The 22,344-nt window shown below is 44.6% G+C and overlaps 1 protein-coding gene across 5 annotated transcripts in view; it reads right to left on the bottom strand.

Annotated features, from left to right (window-relative positions):
• LOC139275199 (sister chromatid cohesion protein PDS5 homolog B) overlaps window positions 1–22,344 on the bottom strand; it is a 297,515-nt gene that overhangs the window by 15,618 nt on the left and 259,553 nt on the right. For 4 of the 5 annotated variants that reach the window (XM_070892337.1, XM_070892338.1, XM_070892339.1 and 1 more), the window contains 2 exons: window positions 22,133–22,244; window positions 18,091–18,521 (listed from right to left, as the gene is read on the bottom strand). In XM_070892337.1, the coding sequence (XP_070748438.1) occupies window positions 18,091–18,521; window positions 22,133–22,244 (543 nt within the window). Of the gene's footprint in view, window positions 1–18,090; window positions 18,522–22,132; window positions 22,245–22,344 lie in introns of those variants that run through there. The other variant, XM_070892340.1, reaches the window with a different exon arrangement.

Here is a 22,344-nt window from a genome sequence, read left to right as displayed (position 1 = left end):
CGATCTGATGGGAGTGGTAATGTTGGTCCCTTAGAAGATGAGAAGGGGGATTTAATAATGGGAAATGTGGAAATGGCTGAGACCTTAAACAATTATTTTGCTTCGGTCTTCGCAGTGGAAGACACAAAAACCATGCCAAAAATTGCTGGTCACGGGAATGTGGGAAGGGAGGACCTTGAGACAATCACTATCACTAGGGGGGTAGTGCTGGACAGGCTAAAGGGAATCAAGGTAGACAAGTCCCCTGGTCCTGATGAAATGTATCCCAAGGTATTAAAAGAGAAGTTATAGCAGATGCATTCGTTATAATCTACCAAAATTCTCTGGACTCTGGGGAGGTACCAGCGGATTGGAAAGCAGCTAATGTAACGCCTCTGTTTAAAAAAGGGGGCAGACAAAAGGCAGGTAACTACAGGCCTGTTAGTTTAACATCTGTAGTGGGGAAAATGCTTGAAGCTATCATTAAGGAAGAAATAGCGGGACATCTAGCTAGGAATAGTGCAATCAAGCAGACGCAACATGGATTCATGAAGGGGAAATCATGTTTAACTAACTTACTGAAATTCTTTGGGGATATAACGAGCATGGTGGATAGAGGTGTACCGATGGATGTGGTGTATTTAGATTTCCAAAAGGCATTCGATAAGGTGCCACACAAAAGGTTACTGCAGAAGATAAAGGTACACGGAGTCAGAGGTAATGTATTAGCATGGATAGAGAATTGGCTGGCGAACAGAAAGCAGAGAGTCGGGATAAATGGGTCCTTTTCGGGTTGGAAATCGGTGGTTAGTGTTGTGCCACAGGGATCGGTGCTGGGACCACAACTGTTTACAATATACATAGATGACCTGGAAGAGGGGACAGAGTGTAGTGTAACAAAATTTGCAGATGACACAAAGATTAGTGGGAAAGCGGGTTGTGTAGAGGACACAGAGAGGAAGCAAAGAGATTTAGATAGATTAAGCGAATGGGCTAAGGTTTGGCAGATGGAATACAATGTCGGAAATTGTGAGGTCATCCACCTTGGGAAAAAACACAGTAAAAAGGGAATATTATTTGAATGAGGAGAAATTACAACATGTTGCAGTGCAGAGGGACCTGGGGGTCCTTGTGCATGAATCCCGAAAAGTTAGTTTGCAGGTGCAGCAGGTAATCAGGAAGGCGAATGGAATGTTGGCCTTCATGGCGAGGGGGATGGTATACAAAAGCAGGGAGGTCCTGCTGCAACTGTATAGAGTATTGGTGAGGTCGCACCTGGAATACTGCGTGCAGTTTTGGTCACCTTACTTAAGGAAGGATATACTAGCCTTGGAGGGGGTACAGAGACGATTCACTAGGCGGATTCCGGAGATGAGGGGGGTTACCTTATGATGATAGATTGAGTAGACTGGGTCTTTACTCGTTGGAGTTCAGAAGGATGAGGGAGGATCTTATCGAAACATTTAAGATAATGAAAGGGACTGACAAGATAGAGGCAGAGAGGTTGTTTCCACTGGTTGGGGAGACTAGAACTAGGGGGCACAGCCTCAAAATATGGGGGAGCCAATTTAAAACCGAGTTGAGGGGGAATTTCTTCTCCCAGAGAGTTGTGAATCTGTGGAATTCTCTGCCCAAGGAAGTTGAGGCTAGCTCATTGAATGTATTCAAATTACAGATAGATAGATTTTTAACCAATAAGGGTATTAAGGGTTTCGGGGAGCAGGCGGGTAAGTGGAGCTGAGTCCACGGCCAGGTCAGCCATGATCTTGTTGAATGGCAGATCAGGCTCGAGGGGTTCGATGGCCTACTCCTGTTCCTAATTCTTATGTTCTTCTGTTGTTATGTTCTTATGCTTCTATCAGAGACTGAAAGTCCAGATTCAGTAATGACAGCATGAATGAACATTGGTTGGTTGGTCACTGACTGCATCTTCCTCAACCGGTTCCAGTTCATCCGTGCATCCCAGTTTTAACTGATCAACATGTTTCCTGCATGTTTGCCCACAACAATAAACACTCCGTTACCCTCCTTGGCCGTAACAGTACTGGCGATCCACTTTGGACCTTGACCATAATTCAGCACATAAACTGGATCGTTGACAGATGTCATGTGACACAGCAGCACGATCATAATAACATTGCTGATTTTGACAACTGTTTTCAACATGATCATTCAAATCAGGATGGACAAGAGAAAGCTTGGTCTTGAGACTTCTCTTCATCAGTAGTTCAGCCGGGGAGACCCCGGGAAGCGTGCGAGGTCTTGTCCTGTAACTAAGCAATATACATGACAAACGAGTCTGCAGTGAACCCTGAGTTACACATTTCATGCTTTGCTTGATCGTTTGAACCGCACGCTCTGCTTGACCATTAGACGCAGGTTTGAATGGAGCAGACCGTACATGTCTGATACGATGAACTTCTGAAACTCAAGATTTGTGAAGCAAGATCCGTTATCGCTCACAACAATGTCAGGCAAACCATGAGTAGCAAACGTGACACGAAGGCTCTAAATAGTAGCTGTAGATGTACTGGACGACATAATAATACACTATTCACTTTGAATATGCATCCACCACAACAAAAAACATCTTTCCCAGGAAAGGGCCCGCAAAATCGATGTGTATCCTCGACCATGGTTTAGATGGCCATGACTAAAGACTCAGTGGAGATTCTGCTGGTACTTAACTGAGCTGCATGCAAGTATTGCACTGATGCACACATGATTCCAGGTCAGAGTCAATTCCAGGCCACCAAACATGAGCCCTGGCAATGGCTTTCATCATGACGATACCAGGATGAGTGCTATGTAGTTCACGTAGAAATTTTTCTCTGCCTTTCTTAGGCATAACGCAATTGCCCCATAGTAGACAGTCTGACTGAATGGATAGTTCATCTTTGCGATGGTTGTAAGGTTTGGTCTCAGTGCACATTTCCATTGGTATTGCAGATCAATCACCACTGAGGACACAACGTTTCACAAACGATAAAATAGGATCATGGCTGGTCCAGATCCTCACTTGTTGAGCAGTGACAGGAGTTTCTTCACTCTCAAAAGCAACCATGACTAAGTAGGTCTGCAGGTTGAGGCATCTCCACTTCAGGTATGGGCAACATCAGACGACTCAGTGCATCGGCACAATTCTCAGTGCCAGGTCTATGACTAATAACAATCATAGGCAGACAATGTCAACGCCCACCTCTGGATACGGGACAATGCATTGGTATTAATACCTTTGTTTTCCGAAAACAATGAAATGAGTGGCTTGTGATCCGTTTCGAGTTCAAAACGAAGACCAAACAGGTACTGATGCATCATTTTGACCCCAAAAAGCCAAAGCTTCTTTTTTTTTTACTATGCTGTAAGCTCTTTCCGCCTTTGACAAACTTTTCAAAGCAAATGCAGCAGGTTGTAGCTTACCCGACTCATTTGCTTGTTGGAGTACACAGCCAACCCCATATGATGAAATATCACAGGCTAATACAAGACGCTTACACGGATCAGAGTGAACAAGCAGCTTGTTCGAACAGAGCAGATTCTTGGTTTTCTCAAAAGCTCTATCTCAAGATACACCACAGACCCAGTTGTTTCCTTTTCTGTGCAGCATGTGCAGTGGCTCTAATAAAGTGCTCAATCTGGGTAAGAAATTATCGAAGTAGTTGAGTAGCCCAAGGAATGGGTGCATTTTTGATGGCCTTGGTTTTCGAATCAATAGGCCTGATGCCATCAGCAGGAATTCAACTTCAGGTGCCATGAAGACACACTTCGTCCAGACGATGTCGGATTTCAAGATTGTTCAGATGTTCAGCAGTGTCGCGACCTGTGACCAGAATGTTATCTTGAAACACGACGGTTCTCGGAACGGACTTCAGTAGACTCTCCATGTTCCTCTGAAATATGGTTGCAGCCGAATGGATTCCAAAAGGACACCTGTCGTCGACAAACGTTGATGCAGGTGAGTTTCTTCGAAGTGTCGACAAGCTCCTGTGTCATATAGGCCGACGTCAGATCCAGTTTAGTGAACAACTTTCCACCAGCTAGCATGGCAAACAGGTCATCAGCCTTCTGTGGTGGATACTGATCTGGTTTCGAAAATTGGTTAATCGTAACCATGTAGCCTCCACAGATCCTGACAGTGCCATCACTCTAACACAGGAACAATAGGACTGGCCCATTCGTTAAATTTGACCGGTGACATGACCCCTTCACGTTGGAATCGATCAAGCTCAATTTCGACCATCTCCCTCATCATGTACGGAACAGACTGAGCTTTATGATAGACAGGTCTTGCATCAGAATTCAGGTGAACCTGCACCTTGGCTCCAGTAAAATTGCCAATGCCCGTTTCAAACGAAGAAGGAAACTTCTTCAGCACTTGAGCACACGAAGTGTCATCCACCAAGGACAATGCTTTGATATCATTCCACTTGATTTTCCTCGAGCCAATTGCTGCCGAACAGCGTTGGACCATTGCCTGGGATGATCCATAATGGTAAATCGTGAACCACACCATCATACGACACCTTGACTACTGCACTGCCAATCACCGGTATGAGTTCCTAAGTGTAAGTCCGCAACTTGGCATTGACTGGACTCCACTTCGGCTTCACAGCCTCAGTGTCCCACAGCTTGTCGAATGTCCTTTGGCTTATTATTAATTGACTCGCACCCGTGTCCTGCTCCATTGATGCAGACATACCATTCAGCTTCACGTGAACCATTATCGGTTGGCTCTTTGTCAGGAACGAATACAGGTCGTACACTTCCTCCTCTGGTATCTTGGGTTGCATATCCGGGCCAGCACTGGACTGGTCATCATCATCAATGTGATGAGCAGCAGCACGCTTGCTCGGTTGTGGGCATTTTCTGAAGATGCCCCACTTTCGAACAGCCTTTACAGATGTACTGTTTAAACCGACACTGATGAGGCCGACACTGATCGGATTCGTACTAACTGGCGGACTTTGAGCAGCTACAGGTTTCACATAAGCAGTCGAGTAGGCTCTGCCATAAGCAGCTTTGCCAGACGACAACACAATCTTGTTTACAGTACTTGCCATGGAGCTCCGACTTCGATGATATCTGCCTTAAATTATCATCAGTCACCATGCATGCCTGGACAGTCGCGATGGCCTTGCTCAAATCCAGCGTTTCTGCAGCCAATAATTTCCGAAGGATCACATCATGGTTGATGCCTATCACTAAGAAATCTTGCAGCATGTCTTCCAACGCGTTTCCAAACTTACACGGCTCAGCCAGACGTTAGGTCGGCGACGAATCCAGACATATCCTGGCCCTCAGCACAAACGTGTGTAGAAGCGATAGCGTGAGACGATGATCCCTTTTTGGCTTGAGATATTCACGCACCAGAGCGCACAAATCCCCACACTCTTTATCCGTTGGACATGCAGGCGAGAGAAGATTCTTTATGAGGCCATAAATTTTTGGACTACAAACGGTGCAGAGAACCGCCCTGCACCTAACTGCGTCACCAGTTTCCTCCATTTTATTGGCCATGAAATACTGATCCAGGCGGTCGATAAAATCCGCCCAATCCTCGCCATCCATGAATCTTTCCAGAATTCCAATGGTGCTCATTGTGCACGCGAAGATCCTTAAGTTACCTCGTTGCCAAATGTAATGTATATAATGACTCGAAAGACTTGTTACTGTAAGCTCACTCAGGTGCAAACCTGGTTCAACTTTGTTCGCGCCCAAAGTGCGCACATGACATGGTACTCGCTCTTATACACCAGGACCCACGCATACAGCCCGATGACTTCCCACAGTGGCGCCCCCTGGTGTCTAGTGACCCCAAGCATCAATACATAACAGCAAGAGAGTTGGAATTTAAATTGAGGATGTGATGTTTCAGTTGTACAAAGACTTGGTCGGATGCCATCTGGATTACTGCGTTCAGTCTTGGGCACCGCATTTCTTGAAATATATATTGGCCTTAGAAGGGTACAGGGCAGATTCACCGGAATTGTATCAGGGCTCAGAATTAAATTATGAGGACAGGTTGCATAAACTTGGCTTCTAATTCCTTGAGTTTAGCATGATGAGGGGTGTTCTAATCGTGGTGTTTAAAATGAGAAATTCAATAGAGTAGATACACCTATAAACTCTGGTGGGGAAATCCAAAAACATGGAGCATAATCTTAAAATTAGAGCAAGGCCATTCAGAAGTGAAACCAGGAAACATTTTTTCATAGAAAGGGTAATGTTATTCATTACCAAACTAAGAGGGTAAAATGGATTTGCAGCATCAAGTTAAATCACTATGGTAGAGGTGATGGATTTCAATTATCCAGTTAGAAAAGGTGGCCAAATGAGGGATAGGCACAAGAGACTGGAGGCTTCCAAGAAACATTTATTGATGCAATTGAACTACTGCTTAATTCTGTATGTAAGGAGAAGAGAGTAATATCTTGGACCTAATTTTCAATAATGGGCCACAGTTGATTGGCGTCCTAAATGTAGACGAAGCATCTGGAGTATTGTGCATTCTTGGTCCTTTTCCCCACTTTAAAATACGTTTTGGCTCCAGAGAAGACCAACAAGGATTATCCCCAGCCTGTGCATTCAGCTGTGGAGGTGGAGTGGAGTTTAGATTCTTTTGAGGTTTAGTTTTAGAGGATCAGATTCAGATCCTGGTATGGATGAGTCCAGCATGAAGTGGATGCATGTATATACGTATGCCTAATTGTCTGTGACCCAGGTACATAACAAGGCATTTTGAGTAATTTGTGGGGAATATACCACCACCTGGTGGTGTGACAGAATTGTTACAGATCAATGCTGTCATTTAACATAAAAATAATTACAAAGCAACCGAGTGCCATGTCAGGAAATAATTACCAGTACATGTTGACATTTTAAATCTAGAACAAAGTCTGATGTGCCGCTCTGTTGCTCATCAAGGATGGGGCAGTTTTTGTAAAGGCATTGGGGATTTCAATTATCCTAATATAGATTGAGATAATAGTGTAAAGGGCAGAGATGGGGAAGAATTTCGGAAGTGTGTTCAGGAGAACTTTCTTGATCAGTACGTTTCTGGCCCAATGAGGAAGGAGGCATTGCTGGATCTGGTTCTGGGGATTGAGGTGGGTTTCGTACAGCAAGCGTCAGCAGGGGAACATTTAGGGAACATTGATCATAGTATCAAGGTTTCGATTAGTTATGGAAAGGAGAGGGAGCAATCTAGAGTAAAAATGCTTAATTGGAGAAAGGAAAATTTGAGTGGGTTGGGTACAGATCTGGCCTGGGTAAATTGGAATCAAATATTGGCAGGCAAAACTGTAATGAAACAATGGGCTGCCTTTAAAGAGGAGATGGTTCATGTACAGTCAAGGTACATTCCCACTCGGGAGAAAGGTAGGGCAACTAAAGCCCGAGCTCCCTGGATAACAACAACAACTTGTATTTATACAGCGTCTTTAATGTAGTAAAGCGTCCCAAGGCGCTTCACAGGAGCACGAAAAGACAAAAAAAATGAATATCGAGCCACACAAGAAATTACAGCAGATGACCCTTAGTCAAAGAGGTAGGTTTTAAGAGTTTTAAAAGGTGGAAAAAGAAGTAGAGAGTGAGTTCCAGAGCTTAGGGCCCAGGCAGTCAGTTGGGGGCACAGGGGTGATAGGTGAACGGGACATGGTGAGAGTTAGAACATGGGCTGCCAAGTTTTGGATGGCCTCAAGTTTACATAGAGTAGAATGTGGGAGGCTAGCCAGGAGTGCATTGGAATCGTCAAGACTAGAGGTAACAAAGGCACGGACAAGGGTTTCAGCAGCAGATGAACTGAGGCAAGGGTGGAGACGGGCAATGTTACGGAGGTGGAAATAGGCGGTTTTAGTTATGCCGCGGATATGTGGCTGGATGCTCATTTAGGATCAAATATGACACTTAGGTTGTGAACAGTCCAGTTCAGCCTCAGACAGATGCTAGGGAGAGGGATGGAGTCGGTGGCTAGAGAACATCGTTTGTGGTGGGGACCAAAGACAATGGCTTCGGAGTTCCCAATATTTAATTGGAGAAAATTTCTGCTCGTCCAGTACTGGATGTCGGACAAGCAGTCTGACAATTTAGAGACAGTGGAGGGATTGAGAGAAGTGGTGGTGAGGTGGAGCTAGATGTCATCAGCGTACATGTGGAAAACTGATGACGTGTTTTCGGATGATGTCGCCAAGGGGCAGCATAGAGATGAGAAATAGGAGGGGGCCAAGGATAAATCCTTGGGGACACCAGAGGCAACAATGGGGAGTGGGAATAAAAGCCATTGCGGGTGATTTTTTGGTTATGATTAGAAAGATAAGAATGGAACCAGACAAGTGCAGTCCAACCCAGCTGGACGATGACAGAGAGGCGTTGGAGGAGAATGGAGAAATCAACCGTATCAAAGGCTGCAGGCAGGTCAAGAAGGACGAGGAGGGATAGTTTACCTTTGTCACAGTCACAAGGGATGTAATTTATGACTTTGATGAGAGCCGTTTCGGTACTGTGGCGGGGCGGAAATCAGATTGAAGGGATTCAAACATGGAGTTCCAGGAAAGATGGGCATGGATTTGAGAGGCGACAACACATTCAAGGACTTGAGAGAAAAAGAGGTTGGAGATGGGGCAGTAGCTTGCAAGCACAGTGGGGTCAAGGGTTATTTTTTTTTTTGAGGAGCGGGGTGATGATAGCAGATTTGAAGGAGGGGGACAATAACTGAGGAGAGAAAACCGTTAACAAAGTCAGCTAACACTGGAGCCAGAAAAGGAAGATGGGTGGCCAAAAGTTTGATGGGAATAGGGTCAAGGGAGCAAGAAGTGGGTCTCATAGACAAGATGAGCATGGAGAGGTGAAGAGGGGAGATCAGAGAAAAACTGGAGAAAGATGCGAGTTCAGGGCTAGGGCAGGGAGGAACCTCAGAGGAAGTTTATCCCGGTGGACTAGGGGAAGAAAGTGAACTGGCAAAGACAGCTGATCAGATGGTCTCAATCTTTGAGACAAAGAAGTCCATGAGCTCCTTGCACTTGTTGTTGAAGACAAGTGTGGAGGAGACAGGGAAAAGGGATTTAAGACGATTAGCAGTAGCGAATAGTAGCTGGATGTTATCTTTGCATTCCAGAATTATGCTGGAAGAGTGAGCAGTTTTGGCAGACAAGAGTAGGACCCGATAATGCTTTATGTGGTCCAGCCAGATCTGGCAGTGAATGGCTAAACCAGTTGTCCGTCACATCCATTCAAGTCTGTACCCCTCTGACTTTAGGAAGCAAAGATGAGGGCCGTATTGGGGGGAATGGCCAGGGAGAGAGAGTAATGGTTTTAATAGGGACTAGGGCATCAAGTGTGGTGGCGAGGGTGTGGTTGAGCAGATCGGTAGCTGTAGAAATGTCACGGTGAATGGAAGGCCAAATGCTGGACAATTTGGAGTTGATAAGCGAAGTTGTAAGACAGTCGGGAGGGTTTTTTCCAGGGGCGGATGTATAAGAAAGTAGGGCTGGGTGAGGGACGGGGGATGTGGGTGGAGAGCGATACAAGTTAACTGTCAGAGATGGCCTTATCGTCAATTGACACGGTAGGAATAGCGAGGTCATGACAGATGGCAAGGTCAAGGGGGTGGCCGTGAATATGGGTTGGGGAGTTCACATGCAGGGAGAGATTAAGGGAGGACAGGAGGCTAGTGAACTCCAAGGAGAGCACGCATGATGAATTGAAATGGAGGTTGAAATCACCGAGAATGAGAAGTCGTTCGGTGCAGAGGCTGAGGAAGGAAAGCAGAAGATATCTCTGTGATAACATTTTTATCATACTTGGATGGGTGGTAGACAATGAGAATTTTAAGTGAGAGGAGAGAGGGGTGAAATAAGGCGAGATGTTCAAAGGAGGAAAAAGTACCGGAGGAGTCGGGGGACAGACCAAGGTATGATTTGGTGATTAAAGCCGCACCGCCACCACAGCGGTCTGGGAGGGGCAAGTGGTGGAAGGTATATATACCAGAGCTTGGTGGATGAGTTATACGGGGAGGAGATTGGCAAGGTTCGCCCCCCGCGGTCAAGCTGGGCGGCACGGTCTGAGAGAGTGTAGGATGGGACAGTTGGGGTTGCTACTCGTGATGAGACCGCAACAAGTGCCACGGTGGGCCCTTCGGAGGATGCCAAGAGAGGGAGAGGGAAGCTGCAGGTTTATCGAAGAGGGAATCGAGCCTGGGACGGCAGCAGGAGTGTAGGAAGGTCAAGAGTAATGAAGGGTTGGGGTAGGGATTTGGGAGGACAGAGTATCCGAGAGAGGAGAGACGAAAGGAGGCATGACAACAGGAGAGACTGGTCAAGGAGGGATAGAGAAAAAAGAAAAAGTGGGAGAAAGAAGTGGAAATAAGAGAGAGAGAGAGAGAGAGAGAGAGAGAGAGCGCGAGAGAGAGAGAGAGCGAGAGAGAGAGAGAGCGAGAGAGAGAGAGAGCGAGCGCGGGTCTGAAGTGGCAGCCAAAATGCACACACAAATGGACACAGGGAAAAACTCAAACTACGTAGGCCTGGTTATGTATCAATTATAGGGATGCATATTTCGTGGTAGGAACAGGGAATAGGTTGGTGACAATAGTAAGGAGTCCAGAGCTGGAGGTCCTATGGAGGGCAAAAGCTGACATCGGTAGATGGAATCGGTTTGGAGCATCAACGAACTGTTGTCCAAGTTCGGAGACAGGTGAGAAAAGTCCAGAAGCAATTTGAAGGATAGAGAATTGAAGGATGGAGGTTGTTGCCATGGTAATTAAAGTCTGTTTCAGTGCAGGAAAATTATGGTGAAATTCCCGAAGTTGGAGGTCACCGTAGATCAAAAGCAGCGGAGAAAGTGTATAACCACACAAGCCAGTGACCAACAAGGCAGAAAAACCAGTAGAACAAGGCACCCAATTCAGCAGAGAGACAACAGTAGCATTAACCAACAGGCATGAAAGAAATGTTGAACGAGTCACCCAGCTCAGCAGAGAAACAGCCACAGTGAATGACGAAAGAGAGAAAGAAAGACTTGCATTTATATAGCACCTTTCACGACCACCGGGCGTCTCAAAGCATTTAACAGCCAATCAAGTACTTTTGAAGTGCAGTCACTGTTGTAATGCAGGAAATGCAGTCAATTTGCGCACAGCAAACTCCCACAAACAGCAATGCGACACTGACCAGATAATCTGTTTTTGTTATGTTGATTGAGGGATAAATATTGGCCAGAACAACAGGGTTCACTCCCCTGCTCTTCTTTGAAATAGTGCCGTGGGATCTTTTCCATCCACGAGAGTAGACAGGGCCTCGGTTTAACATCTCATCCGACAGTGCAGTAGTCCCTCGATTTATGTGCTCAAGTTCCTGGAGTGGGACTTGAACCCACAACCTTCCAACTTAGAAGCAAGTATGCTACCCAATGAGCCACAGCTGACAGAGAGTAAGATGAAGCAGAAAGAGTGAGTACGACAGATGTCAGATTGAGAATACAAGTGAGAATCAGGCTGAATATAAAAAGTTCAGAGGGGAGGTGAAAAAGAAAATGAGGGGCAAAGAAAGTCCGAGAATAGATTGGCCGCCAACATAAAAGGGGATTCAAAAGTCTTCTATCGGCACATAAATAATAAACAGGTCGTAAGAGGAGGGATGGGGCCGATTAGGAACCAAAAAAGAGACCGACACATGGCTGAGGTACGAAATGAGTACTTTGCATCTGTCTTCACCAAGGAAGAAGATGGAAGATGTAGTAGAGATACTGGATGAGATAAGAATTAATAAAAAAAGGAAGTACCAGAAAGGCTGGCTGCACTTAAAGTTGATAAGTCACCAGAACTGGCTGGAATGCATCTGAGGATGCTGAGGGAGGTTAAGGAGGAAATCTCAGAGGTACTCGCCATAATTTTCCAATCCTCCTTAGATACAGGGGTGCCAAAGATTTGGAGAATAGCAAATGTTACTCCATTGCTCAAAAATGGCTATAAGGATAAACCCAGCAACTTTCGGCAGTCAGTTTAACCTCGGTAGTGGGGAAGCTTTTGGAAACAATAATCAGGGACAAAGTTAATAGTCACTTGGACAAGTGTGAACTAATTAAGGAAAGCCAGCATGGATTTGTTAAAAAATCAAATTGTGTTTAACTAACTTGATCTTGTTTTCTGATGAGGTAACAGAGGGCTGAGGAGGACAATGCAGTTGACATGGACATCCAAAAGGCATTTGATAAAATGCTACATAATAGACTTGCCAGCAAAGTTGAAGCCCATAAAATAAAAGAGGCGGTGACAGCATGGATACAAGGGCATACAAAGTGGCCAAAACTAGTAAGAGGACAGAAGATTGGGAAGCTTTTAAAAGCCAGCAAAGAATGACTAAAAAAAATTATTAAGGGAAGATAGACTATGAAAGTAAACTGGCACAAAATATAAAAACAGATAGCAAAAGTTTCTATAGGTATATAAAAAGGAAAAGAGTGGCTAAAGTAAATGTTGGTCCCTTAGAGGACAAGAACGGGGAATTAGTAATGGGAATCATGGAGATGGCAGAAACTTTGAACAAATATTTAGCAGCAGTCTTTATGGTAGAGGAAACAAACAATATCCCAACAGTGGATAGTCAAGGCGGGGGGCGGAGAAACACAATCACTAAGGAGGCAGTACTCAGTAAGATAATGGGACTAAAGGCAGATAAATCCCCTGGACCTGATGGCTTGCATCCTAGGGTCTTAAGAGAAATAGCGGCAGGGATAGTGGATGCATTGGTTGCAATTTATCCAAATTCCCTGGATTCTGGGGAGGTCCCAGCAGATTGGAAAACTGCAAATATAACACCCCTATTTAAAAAAGGAGGCAGACAAAAAGCAGGATACTACAGACCAGTTAACCTAACATCTGTAGTTGGGAAAATGTTGGAGTCCATTATTAAAGCAGTAGCAGGGCATTTGGAAAAACATAATTCAGTCAGGCAGTCAGCATGGATTTATGAAAGGAAAGTCATGTTTGACAAATTTGCTGGAATTCTTTGATATAACAAACAGGGTGGATAAAGGGGAACCAGTGGATGTGGTGTATTTGGACTTCCAGAAGGCATTTGACAAGGTGCCACATAAAAGGTTACTGCACAAGATAAAAGTTCACGGGTTGGGGGTAATATATTAGCATGGATAGAGGATTGGCTAACTAACAGAAAACAGAGCGTCGGAATAAATGGTTCATTCTCTGGTTGGCAATCTGTAACTAGTGGGGTGCCGCAGGGATCAGTGCTGGGACCCCAACTATTTACAATCTATATTAATGACTTGGAAGAAGGGACTGAGTGTAACGTAGCCAAGTTTGCTGACAATACAAAGATGGGAGGAAAAGCAATGTGTGAGGACACAAAATCTGCAAAAGGACACAGACAGGCTCAGTGAGTGAGCAAAAATTTGGCAAATGAAGTATAATGTTGGAAAATGTGAGGTTATGCACTTTGGCAGGGGAAAAAAAAAAATCAGAGAAAATTATTTTTTAAATGGAAAAAAATTGCAAACTGCTGCAGTACTGCGGGACCTGGTGCATGAAACATAAAAAGTTAGTATGCAGGTACAGCAAGTGATCACGAAGGCCAATGGAATCTTGGCCTTCATTGCAAAGGGGATGGAGTATAAAAGCAGGGAAGTCTTGCTACAGTTATACAGGGTATTGGTGAGGCCACAACTGGAATACTGCTTACAGTTTTGGTTTCCATATTTAAGAAAGGATACACTTGCTTTGGAGGCAGTTCAGAGAAGGTTCACTATGTTGATTCCGGCGATGAGGGGGTTGACTTATGAGGAAAGGTTGAGTAGATTGGGCCTCTACTCATTGGAATTCAGAAGAATGAGAGGTGATCTTATCGAAACGTGCAAGAATATGAGGGGGCGTGACAAGGTGGATGCAGAGAGGATGTTTCCACTGATAGGGGAGACTAGAACTAGAGGGCATAATCTTAGAATAAGGGGCTGCCCATTTAAAACTGAGATAAGGAGGAATTTCTTCTGAGGGTTGTAAATCTGTGGAATTCGCTGCCTCAGCAAGCTGTGGAAACAGAGTCATTGATAGACAGTTTCTTAACCGATAAGGGAATGAGGGGTTATGGGGAGCGGGCAGGGAAGTGGACCCGAGTCCATGATTGTATCAGCCATGATCATACTAAATGGTGGAGCAGGCTCGAAGGGCCATATGGCGTATTCCTGCTCCTATTTCTTATGTTCTTATGAAATTGGCTGTGTGACAGGAAACAGAGTAGTGGTTAACAGTTCTTTTTCGGACTGGATGAAGGTATAAAGGGGTCCCCAGGGGTCGGTACGAGGGCCACTGCTTTTCTTTATATATATTAATGACTTGGACTTGGGAGTACAGGGCACAATTTCAAAATTTGCAGATGACACACAACACAAAACTTGGAAGTATTGTGAACAGTGAGGAGGATAATGATAGACTTCAAGACAGACAGACAGACAGACAGGCTGGTGGAACTGGCGGACACGTGGCAGATGAAATTTAATGCAGAAAAGTGCAGTGTAGGAAGAACAAGGAGAGGCAATATAAACTAAAGGGTACAATCCTAAAGGGGGTGCACGAAGAGACCAACCTAGGGGTACATGTGCACAAATTGTTGAAGGTGGCAGGACAGGTTGAGAAAGCATACGGGATATACTGGGCTTCATAAATAGAGGCATGGAGTACAAAAGCGAGGCTGAACCTTTCTTAAAAAACTGGTTCGGCCTTAACTGGAGTATTGTGTCCAATTCTGGGCATCACACTTTAGGAAGAATGTGAAGGCCTTAGAAAGAGTGCAGAAAAGATTTACGACAATGATTCCAGAGATGAAAGACTCAAGTTATGTGGGTAAACTAGAGAAGCTGGAGTTGTTCTCCTTGGAGCAAAGAAGCTTGACAGGAGATTCGATAGAGTTTTCAAAATCATGAGGGGTCTAGACAGAGTAGATAGAGAGAAACTGTTCCCATTGGCAGAAGGGTCAAGAACCAGAGGACACAGATTTAAGGTGACTGGCAATAGAACCAAAGGCAACATGAGGAAAAACGTTTTGTCAGCAAGTGGTTAGGATTTGTAATGCACTGCCTGAAAAGGATGGTGGAGGCAGACTCAATTTGGCTTTCAAAAGGCAATAGGATAAGTGGCTGAAGGAAAAAAAATTCCAGGGCTACAGGGAAAGGGCGGGTGAGTGGGACTAGCTGAAGTGCTCTTGCAGAGAGTTGGCACTGGCTCAATGGGCCGAATGGCCTCCTTCTGTGCTGTAAAATTCCAATATCTTAAAACGTAACTGACTGGCCAAGATTTTCTATTTGATGTTCTGGTCACGTCACTGACCGTTTTATCTAAGGCGAGTGAAGACACTTTTAAAGGCATAGCAAGTTGGAACTCGGCTGCAAGTGTGGAGCAAAAACCAATACAAATCAAAAAGTATAAAAGTCCCAAAACAGAAAAGTTATGAAGGCATTCACAATCTTTTCAGTCAACTATGGGTCTTTTTAGACCAACTAGATTTTTCGGTTGGAGGCAAGTTGATAGAAGTTATCAGATTTGTGATACTCTTAAGCTATCCCCCACGACTACAATCACTGTGTCCTATATTGATTGACAGTGCTTGGTATTGGACAATGCCACTTTCCAGACCAGAGCTTCAGATATGTCTTCCTTTCTCCACAACCGAGGATTCACCTCCACCACGGTTTACGGGGCCGTCGACCATGTCCGTCCCATTTCCCACACTTCTGCTCTCATCACCTCCCCTTCCCCTCCACCCCCTCCCCCCTAAAGAACCACGAGAGTGCCCCTTGTCCTCACTTTCAACCCCACCAGTCTCCACAGCCAACGGATCATCCTCTGCCATTTCCCGCCACCTCCAGCATGATGCCAGCAACAAACACATCTTTCCCTCTATTTTCCTTTCAGCATTCCGAAAGGACCGTTGCCTTCGTGGCATCCTGGTCCACTCTTCAAATCATCCCCAACACCCCCTCCCCGTGCAAGAGATGCAACACTTGCACTTTTATTTTCTCCCTTCCCACCATCTCGGGCCCCAACACTACATTCATGTGAAACGGCAATTTACTTGCACTTCTTTTCAATTTATTATATTGTATCCGCTTCTCACTATGCGGTTTCCTCGACAGTGGGGTGAGGAAACTAGAACTAGGGGGCATAGTTTCGAAATAAGGGGCCGTCCATTTAAAACTGAGATGAGGAGGAATTTCTTCTCTCAGAGGGTTGTAAATCTATGGAATTCTCTGCCCCAGATCGCTGTGAGGCTGGGTCATTGAATAAATTTAAGGCAGAGATAGACAGATTTTTGAGCGATAAGGGAATAAAGGGTTATGGGGAACGGGCATGGAAGTGGAGCTGAGTCCATGATCAGATCAGCCATGATCTTATTAAATGGCGGAGCTGGCTCGAGGGGTCAAATGGCCTACTCCTGCTCCTATTTCTTATGTTCAAACACAGATTGGCAGATGTTTTTGCAGACGTTCTGCAAGTGTCACCCCGAGCTTCTGGTTGTCTGTCATTTAATTCTTCACCCCACTCCAAACTCCGTCCTCAGCATCCTACACTGCTCCAATGAAGCACAACGTAAGCTTGATTAGGTACTTTACAGCCTTCCAGACTCAACATGGAGTTCACCAATTTCAGAGCATAACCTCTGCCCCCATTATTCTGGAATGGTAGCTGTTGATGAATCTGCTACTCCCATTTATACCTCCTTTAGACCCACCTTTCGTTTGTTTACTTGTTCCATTACCATCTCCTTTTGCCTTTCACCATTATCCCTTTTGTCATTTAATCTCTCCTGTCTTCCACCCTATTACAGATTCTTCCCTTTTGTTCTTTCCTCCCCTCCCGCCTTTCCCTGCCTCTGTACTTGCTTAAATCCTGTTACAGCTCTAACTGTTTCCAGTTCTGATGAAAGGTCATCGAGTTGAAACGTTAACTTTGTTTCTCTCTCCAGATGCTGCTGAGCATTTCCAGCATTCACACTATTTTGCTTTTGTATTAGTGTTTGTTATCTGCAATTTATTATAATCTCTTGGTAGCTTTACAATCTTTACCACTTAAAACCATCCACTATCCCCAAAGTTTCCTTAATTTCTCTCCACATTTGTCTGTGTAGTAGCAATGCTGTCCCTGATCATACACCGCAAGTGCAGTGTTAGCCTGGACATTTGTCTCGATGTAGGAGCAATGCTGTCCCTGATCATACACCGCAAGTGTAGTGTTAGCCTGGACATTTTGTTCACCTGTGATAGCTCACTTACTGAACTGAATACTATCCATTCACATTTTGTTCTTTGAAAGGAGAGGTGTAATGGCAGCAGGTTTTTTAAATGACATGGGGTTGCTACTGGAGGATTTGGTGAGGTCGACAATGTCACTCCATAGCATGGAACTGAGGAAAATTAGATCAGAATGTTACAGCACAGATGATCAAGCCTGTGGTGGTGTTTTTTTACTCCACAAGCCACCTTGTCTAATTCCACTCTCCTGCTTGCTCCACGTATTATTTCATGATATTCCCTCATGTTTCTCTTTGGGGGGGGGGGGGGGGGGGGGGGGGGGGAAATATGGACTCTGCTTCAACAACAGCTTGAGAGACAGAATTCCACATTCTAGCCAGCCTGTGTAAGGAATGTTATTTAACTATTCCTTTAATACTTTTTGTAATAATTTTAAATGTGTGCCCTCTCACTACTGCCTTGCCAATCAATGGAAACAATCCCACTGTTTCCCGATCGCAACTCTTCATAACCTTAGGTAGTCAGGGGCTGTGCAAGAGGCTGCATAAACCGGAGTCACAAGCATTCTATTGGAAAAGCTATTTAGTTACACCCATCAACTTTTATCTTTGGATAATTTACAGAACTGGGCTTCAATCAAGACGAGCATTTCCCAATCCAAGTTCTCTTACTTAGGGACTATTTGAATAGTTTCAATGTCCATTGTATATAAATCCAGATTACATTTCTACTTCAATAGTCTTGAATACTTAATGGGTCTTTTAGCTTTCATGTTTTACTTAAATGTAATTTTAAGCTCTGAAAACGTTTAGTCCATCAATGGCTGAGGATATGTAAAATCATTACTTTCCAAGTACCAACCTTTGCTGAGACTTTTTGGGTGTTCTTGGCTGTCTGGTTCTTTTTTGCTTTTGTTCCTTATTTTCATTATCGCCATCACCATCTTCTTCCTCAGCTGATAGTGTCCTCTTTCTACCCTTTTTGCCTCCCTTTCCTTGCGTCTCTCCCTTAGGGACTTCCTCATTAGTAGCTTTTGGTGGACGCCCTCTCCTCGTCTTCTTTGGTGGACTATTCTGTTCATCCTCATTCTCCAAGAGATCTTCTTTTGATCTTTTCTCTTCTGGCCATTGCTGCTCATCTGATTCAGATGTCTGTGCAGCTCTTTTCCGACCACGCTGACCTGTTTTTGTAGGTTTCACCTGGTCCAGAAGTTCTGCACTTGACCTATCCTCTTGATCTAATGAAATCGCAGAGGCCGCTTTCTTTCGTCCTCTTGGTTTATCGGTTTCTGACTAAAAAGAACAATTGGTTATCACTGGCTTGTGGGATTAGAGCAAAAAACACAGTTAGCTACCCATGATAGGGAAATAATGTGATGGAATAAAAAATTGCTCCTTGCATAGATTAGATATATTATTTATTAACTCCTAAAATAGTCGCTATGACTTGCGCTCGGTATGTTAAACAGTCTACAAGTTACCAAGATGTCAAACATTTGATTGATAGAAGTGAACTGAGAAGTGATTACCCACATCAACCAGAAAAAACAATAGATTACATTTGGATCAGACTGCAGTATCCTCCAGAACTTCATATTCAGTCATGCCCGCAATACTGCCATCAACACCCAGGTTATCATTACTCTTTGCAAGTGACTCTCTTTCCTCTCCACCAATATCCTTCCAAGGTATCAGAACGTAAACACAAGGTGACACAGCATGTTGGCACTTTCAGTTCATCTGGGAGAAATTACAGACTGTAGCCATACAAATGGAACAGGATAGACACATCACAAGTTTAGCTTTGATGCTGGATGGGAGCAAAAGAAAGCTTTTGCACTCAGGAAAAATTGGTCCAAGGGAACCTAAAGATTATTCAATTCAAAAGGGAGGAACTTAGTAAATTTAAGTCGGACAAATCTCCTGGACTGATGGTTTCCCACCAAGAGTATTAAAAGAAATAGGTAAAGGCAGATGCGCCAGTCCCAGTTTTCCAAAGCTCTTTACTATTATGCCTTTAGAATGGAAAAATGCGAATTTACCCATTATTTAAGAAGGAAGGGAGGGTAACTAGGAAACTACAGACCGATCAGCTTAACATCAGCTGTGGGGAAGTTACCATGACAGTCCGACTGGGTACTTGGGCAAGTATGAACTGATCAAAGTCGGCATGGATTTGTGATGGGTAGGTTTTGCTTGACGAGTTGAATTTTTTTTGAAGAAGTCACCAACATGGTGTATAACTGTGTCAATGAACATTCTCTTATTATGGACTTCCAGAAAGCATTTGATAAGGTTCCGCACAAGAGATTAGCAAAAATAAAAACGTATGATATTGGAGATAACTTGTGACATGGGTTGGTAATTGGTTGGAAGGTAGGAGACAGAAAGTAGGGATAAATGGAACGTACTCTGATTGGCAGAATGTGACAAGTGGTGTCATCCAGGGACCTGTACTGGGGCCTCAGCTTTTCATCCAAATCATCAATGTAAATGGTGAAGATATTGAGCGTTGTATATCCAAGTTTGCAGGCGACACTAAATTAGGCAGCACAGCAAATTATGTAGATGGGGATGGAAGTTACCAAGAGTCAAGGACAGATTAAGTGAGCATGCAAAACTGTGGCAGATGAAGTTCAATGTGGGGAAGTGTAAGGTCATCCACTGTGGATCCAAGAAAGATAAATTGGAATATTTTCTTTGAAGGGAAAAACTAGAAAGAGTGAAGAGCAAAAGGGATTTGGTTGTCCAGTTATAGAAATTAAAAGCTAGTTAATAGGTATGACAAGTAATCAAAAAGGCTAATGGAATATTCACCTTTAAATCGCAAAGGGAGTTGATTACAAAGGGGAGGAAGTTATGCATCAGTTGTGCAGAGCTTCGGTCAGACCACATCTGGAGTACAGGTGCAGCGTCCAAAATCCAGAGTTCCGGAATCCGGGCCAATCCGTGACGCGGCTGTCCGAAATCCGGACTCCTCCCACCTCAGCAGCCCAATTTCGCCCTTACCTCAGCAGTCAGGCCTTGCCCCGGCCCTCGGCGGCTTGACCCGACCTCGCCCCGGCCCTCGGCCCAGGCAAAGACGTTCCAAAATTCGGAAATACCCAGAATCCGGAACGGCCTTGGTCCTGAGGTTTCCGTATTTGAGACACTCAACCTGTACTATGTATAGTTTTGGGGCACCAGGCCTCAGGAAGAATATATTGGCTTAGGAGTGGTACAATGCAGATTTAAAAGAAAAATGACTTGGATTTATATAGCACCTTTCACGACCACTGGACGTCTCAAAGCACTTTACAGCTAATGAAGTACCTTTTGGAAGGCAGTCACTTTTGTATTGCAGGAAACGCGGCAGCCAATTTGCACACAAGCAAGCTCCCACAAACAGGAATAATGACCAGATAATTTGTTTTTTTGTTATGTTGATTGAGGGATAAATATTGGCTTGGACACCGGGGATAACTACTCTGCTCTTCTTCGAAGAAGTGCCATTGGATCTTTTACATCCACCTGAGAGAGCAGATGGGGCCCGAGTTTAACTGAAAGACAGCACCCTCTGATTCCCTCAGGCTGGAGCGTCAGGCTAGATTTTTGTGCTGAAGTCTCGAGTACGACTTGAACCCACAACCTTCTGACTCTGAGGCGAGGGTGCTAACAACTGAGCCATAGCTGATACTTTGAATGCACTGCCTGATGGGATAGCAGATGCAGATTCAATAATAGCCTTCAAAGGGGAATTGGTTAAATACATGAAGGAGAAAAAAATGAGAGATATGGGAAAAGAACGGGGGAGCTAACTAGATTGCGCTTTGAAAAAGCTGGCGCAGATTTGGTTTAACGTCTCATCCAAAAAATGGCAACTCTAACAGTCCCTCAGCACTGCACTGGCGTGTCAGCCTAGATTGTTTTTGTGCTCAAGTCCCTGGAGTGGGACTTGAACCCACAACCTTCTGAGAGGCGACAGTGCTACCCACTGAGCTACAGCTGACACTGTTTACCAGAATACTACCAGGGCTTAAAGGGTTAAATGATGAAGACAAGGTACAAAATATCAGCTTGTATTCCCTGTAGTTTAGAATCTTGAGGGGTGATCGAATTGAGACCTTTATCCATCCTTTCCAATCCCTTTATAATTTTAAAGAAAAAACTATTTCTTCTAATGGGTGAATCCAGAAAAAGAGGGCATAATAAATTTAGAGCTAGGCCAGTTAGCGTGAAGTCAGGAAGGCCCACCCGAACAGCTCCTCCATGGCAGGGCCCACCCAAACAGCTCCTCCATGGTGGGGCCTGCCTGAACAGCTCCTCCTCATCCTCCATGGCAGGGCCTGCCGGAACAGCTCCTCGGTGGCGGGGCCCACCCGAACAGCTCCTTCTCCTCCATGGCGGGGCCCGCCCCTGAACACCTCCTCGGCGGTGGGGCCTGAACAGCTCCTCCATGGCGGGGCCCCCTCCCCGCTTTGACATTCCGAAATCCGGAAATACCCGAACCTGGGCTCTGGCGTTTCCGGATTCGTGACATTAGAAAGACGATCGAAAGTCCAGGAAAGCTCGGAATCCAGAATGGCCCCAGTCCCGTGGATTCCGGATTCTCGACCCTGCACCTGTATTCAGAAAGCTTTTTTGCAGTAAAGCACTTCCTCCTTGAAAAGCACAACTGTTGCTATGAAGAAACCCACTCTCAAAACTTTCAATAAACCATACTTGTGCAGACCAACAGTTCAGCTCTAAACCAAGGAAATTGCCATGTTTGTTATGAGCCGTCAAATAATTATCTTGGCAAACCATCTTACCAACTTTATACTGTAAAACTTGACATATAGGTCCCTGAATGCGATTAGTTCTGACCTCTCAATAGCTCAGCCATGGAATATAATCTTCTCTTGAACACACTCAGTTAGACATACCCTCAAATGATCTGCGTCTTCCCTCTTGTCCATTTTCTTTGCTGGAAGAGGCGGATTCTTCATTACTGTGATGTCCTCATTTTCACCGTGATCAATTTCAGAACCATCAAGCCTTGATTAAATGATTTACAAATTGAGTATTCAAATACAGCTAACATGACTAATCCATTTTTGGTTCCATTTCCTTGCACAAATCTTTTCATCCATCTCGT

This window comes from Pristiophorus japonicus, chromosome 10, assembly GCF_044704955.1.
Source record: "Pristiophorus japonicus isolate sPriJap1 chromosome 10, sPriJap1.hap1, whole genome shotgun sequence".
NCBI classification, from domain to species: domain Eukaryota; kingdom Metazoa; phylum Chordata; class Chondrichthyes; family Pristiophoridae; genus Pristiophorus; species Pristiophorus japonicus.
This window is presented reverse-complemented; position numbering and strand designations above follow the sequence as displayed.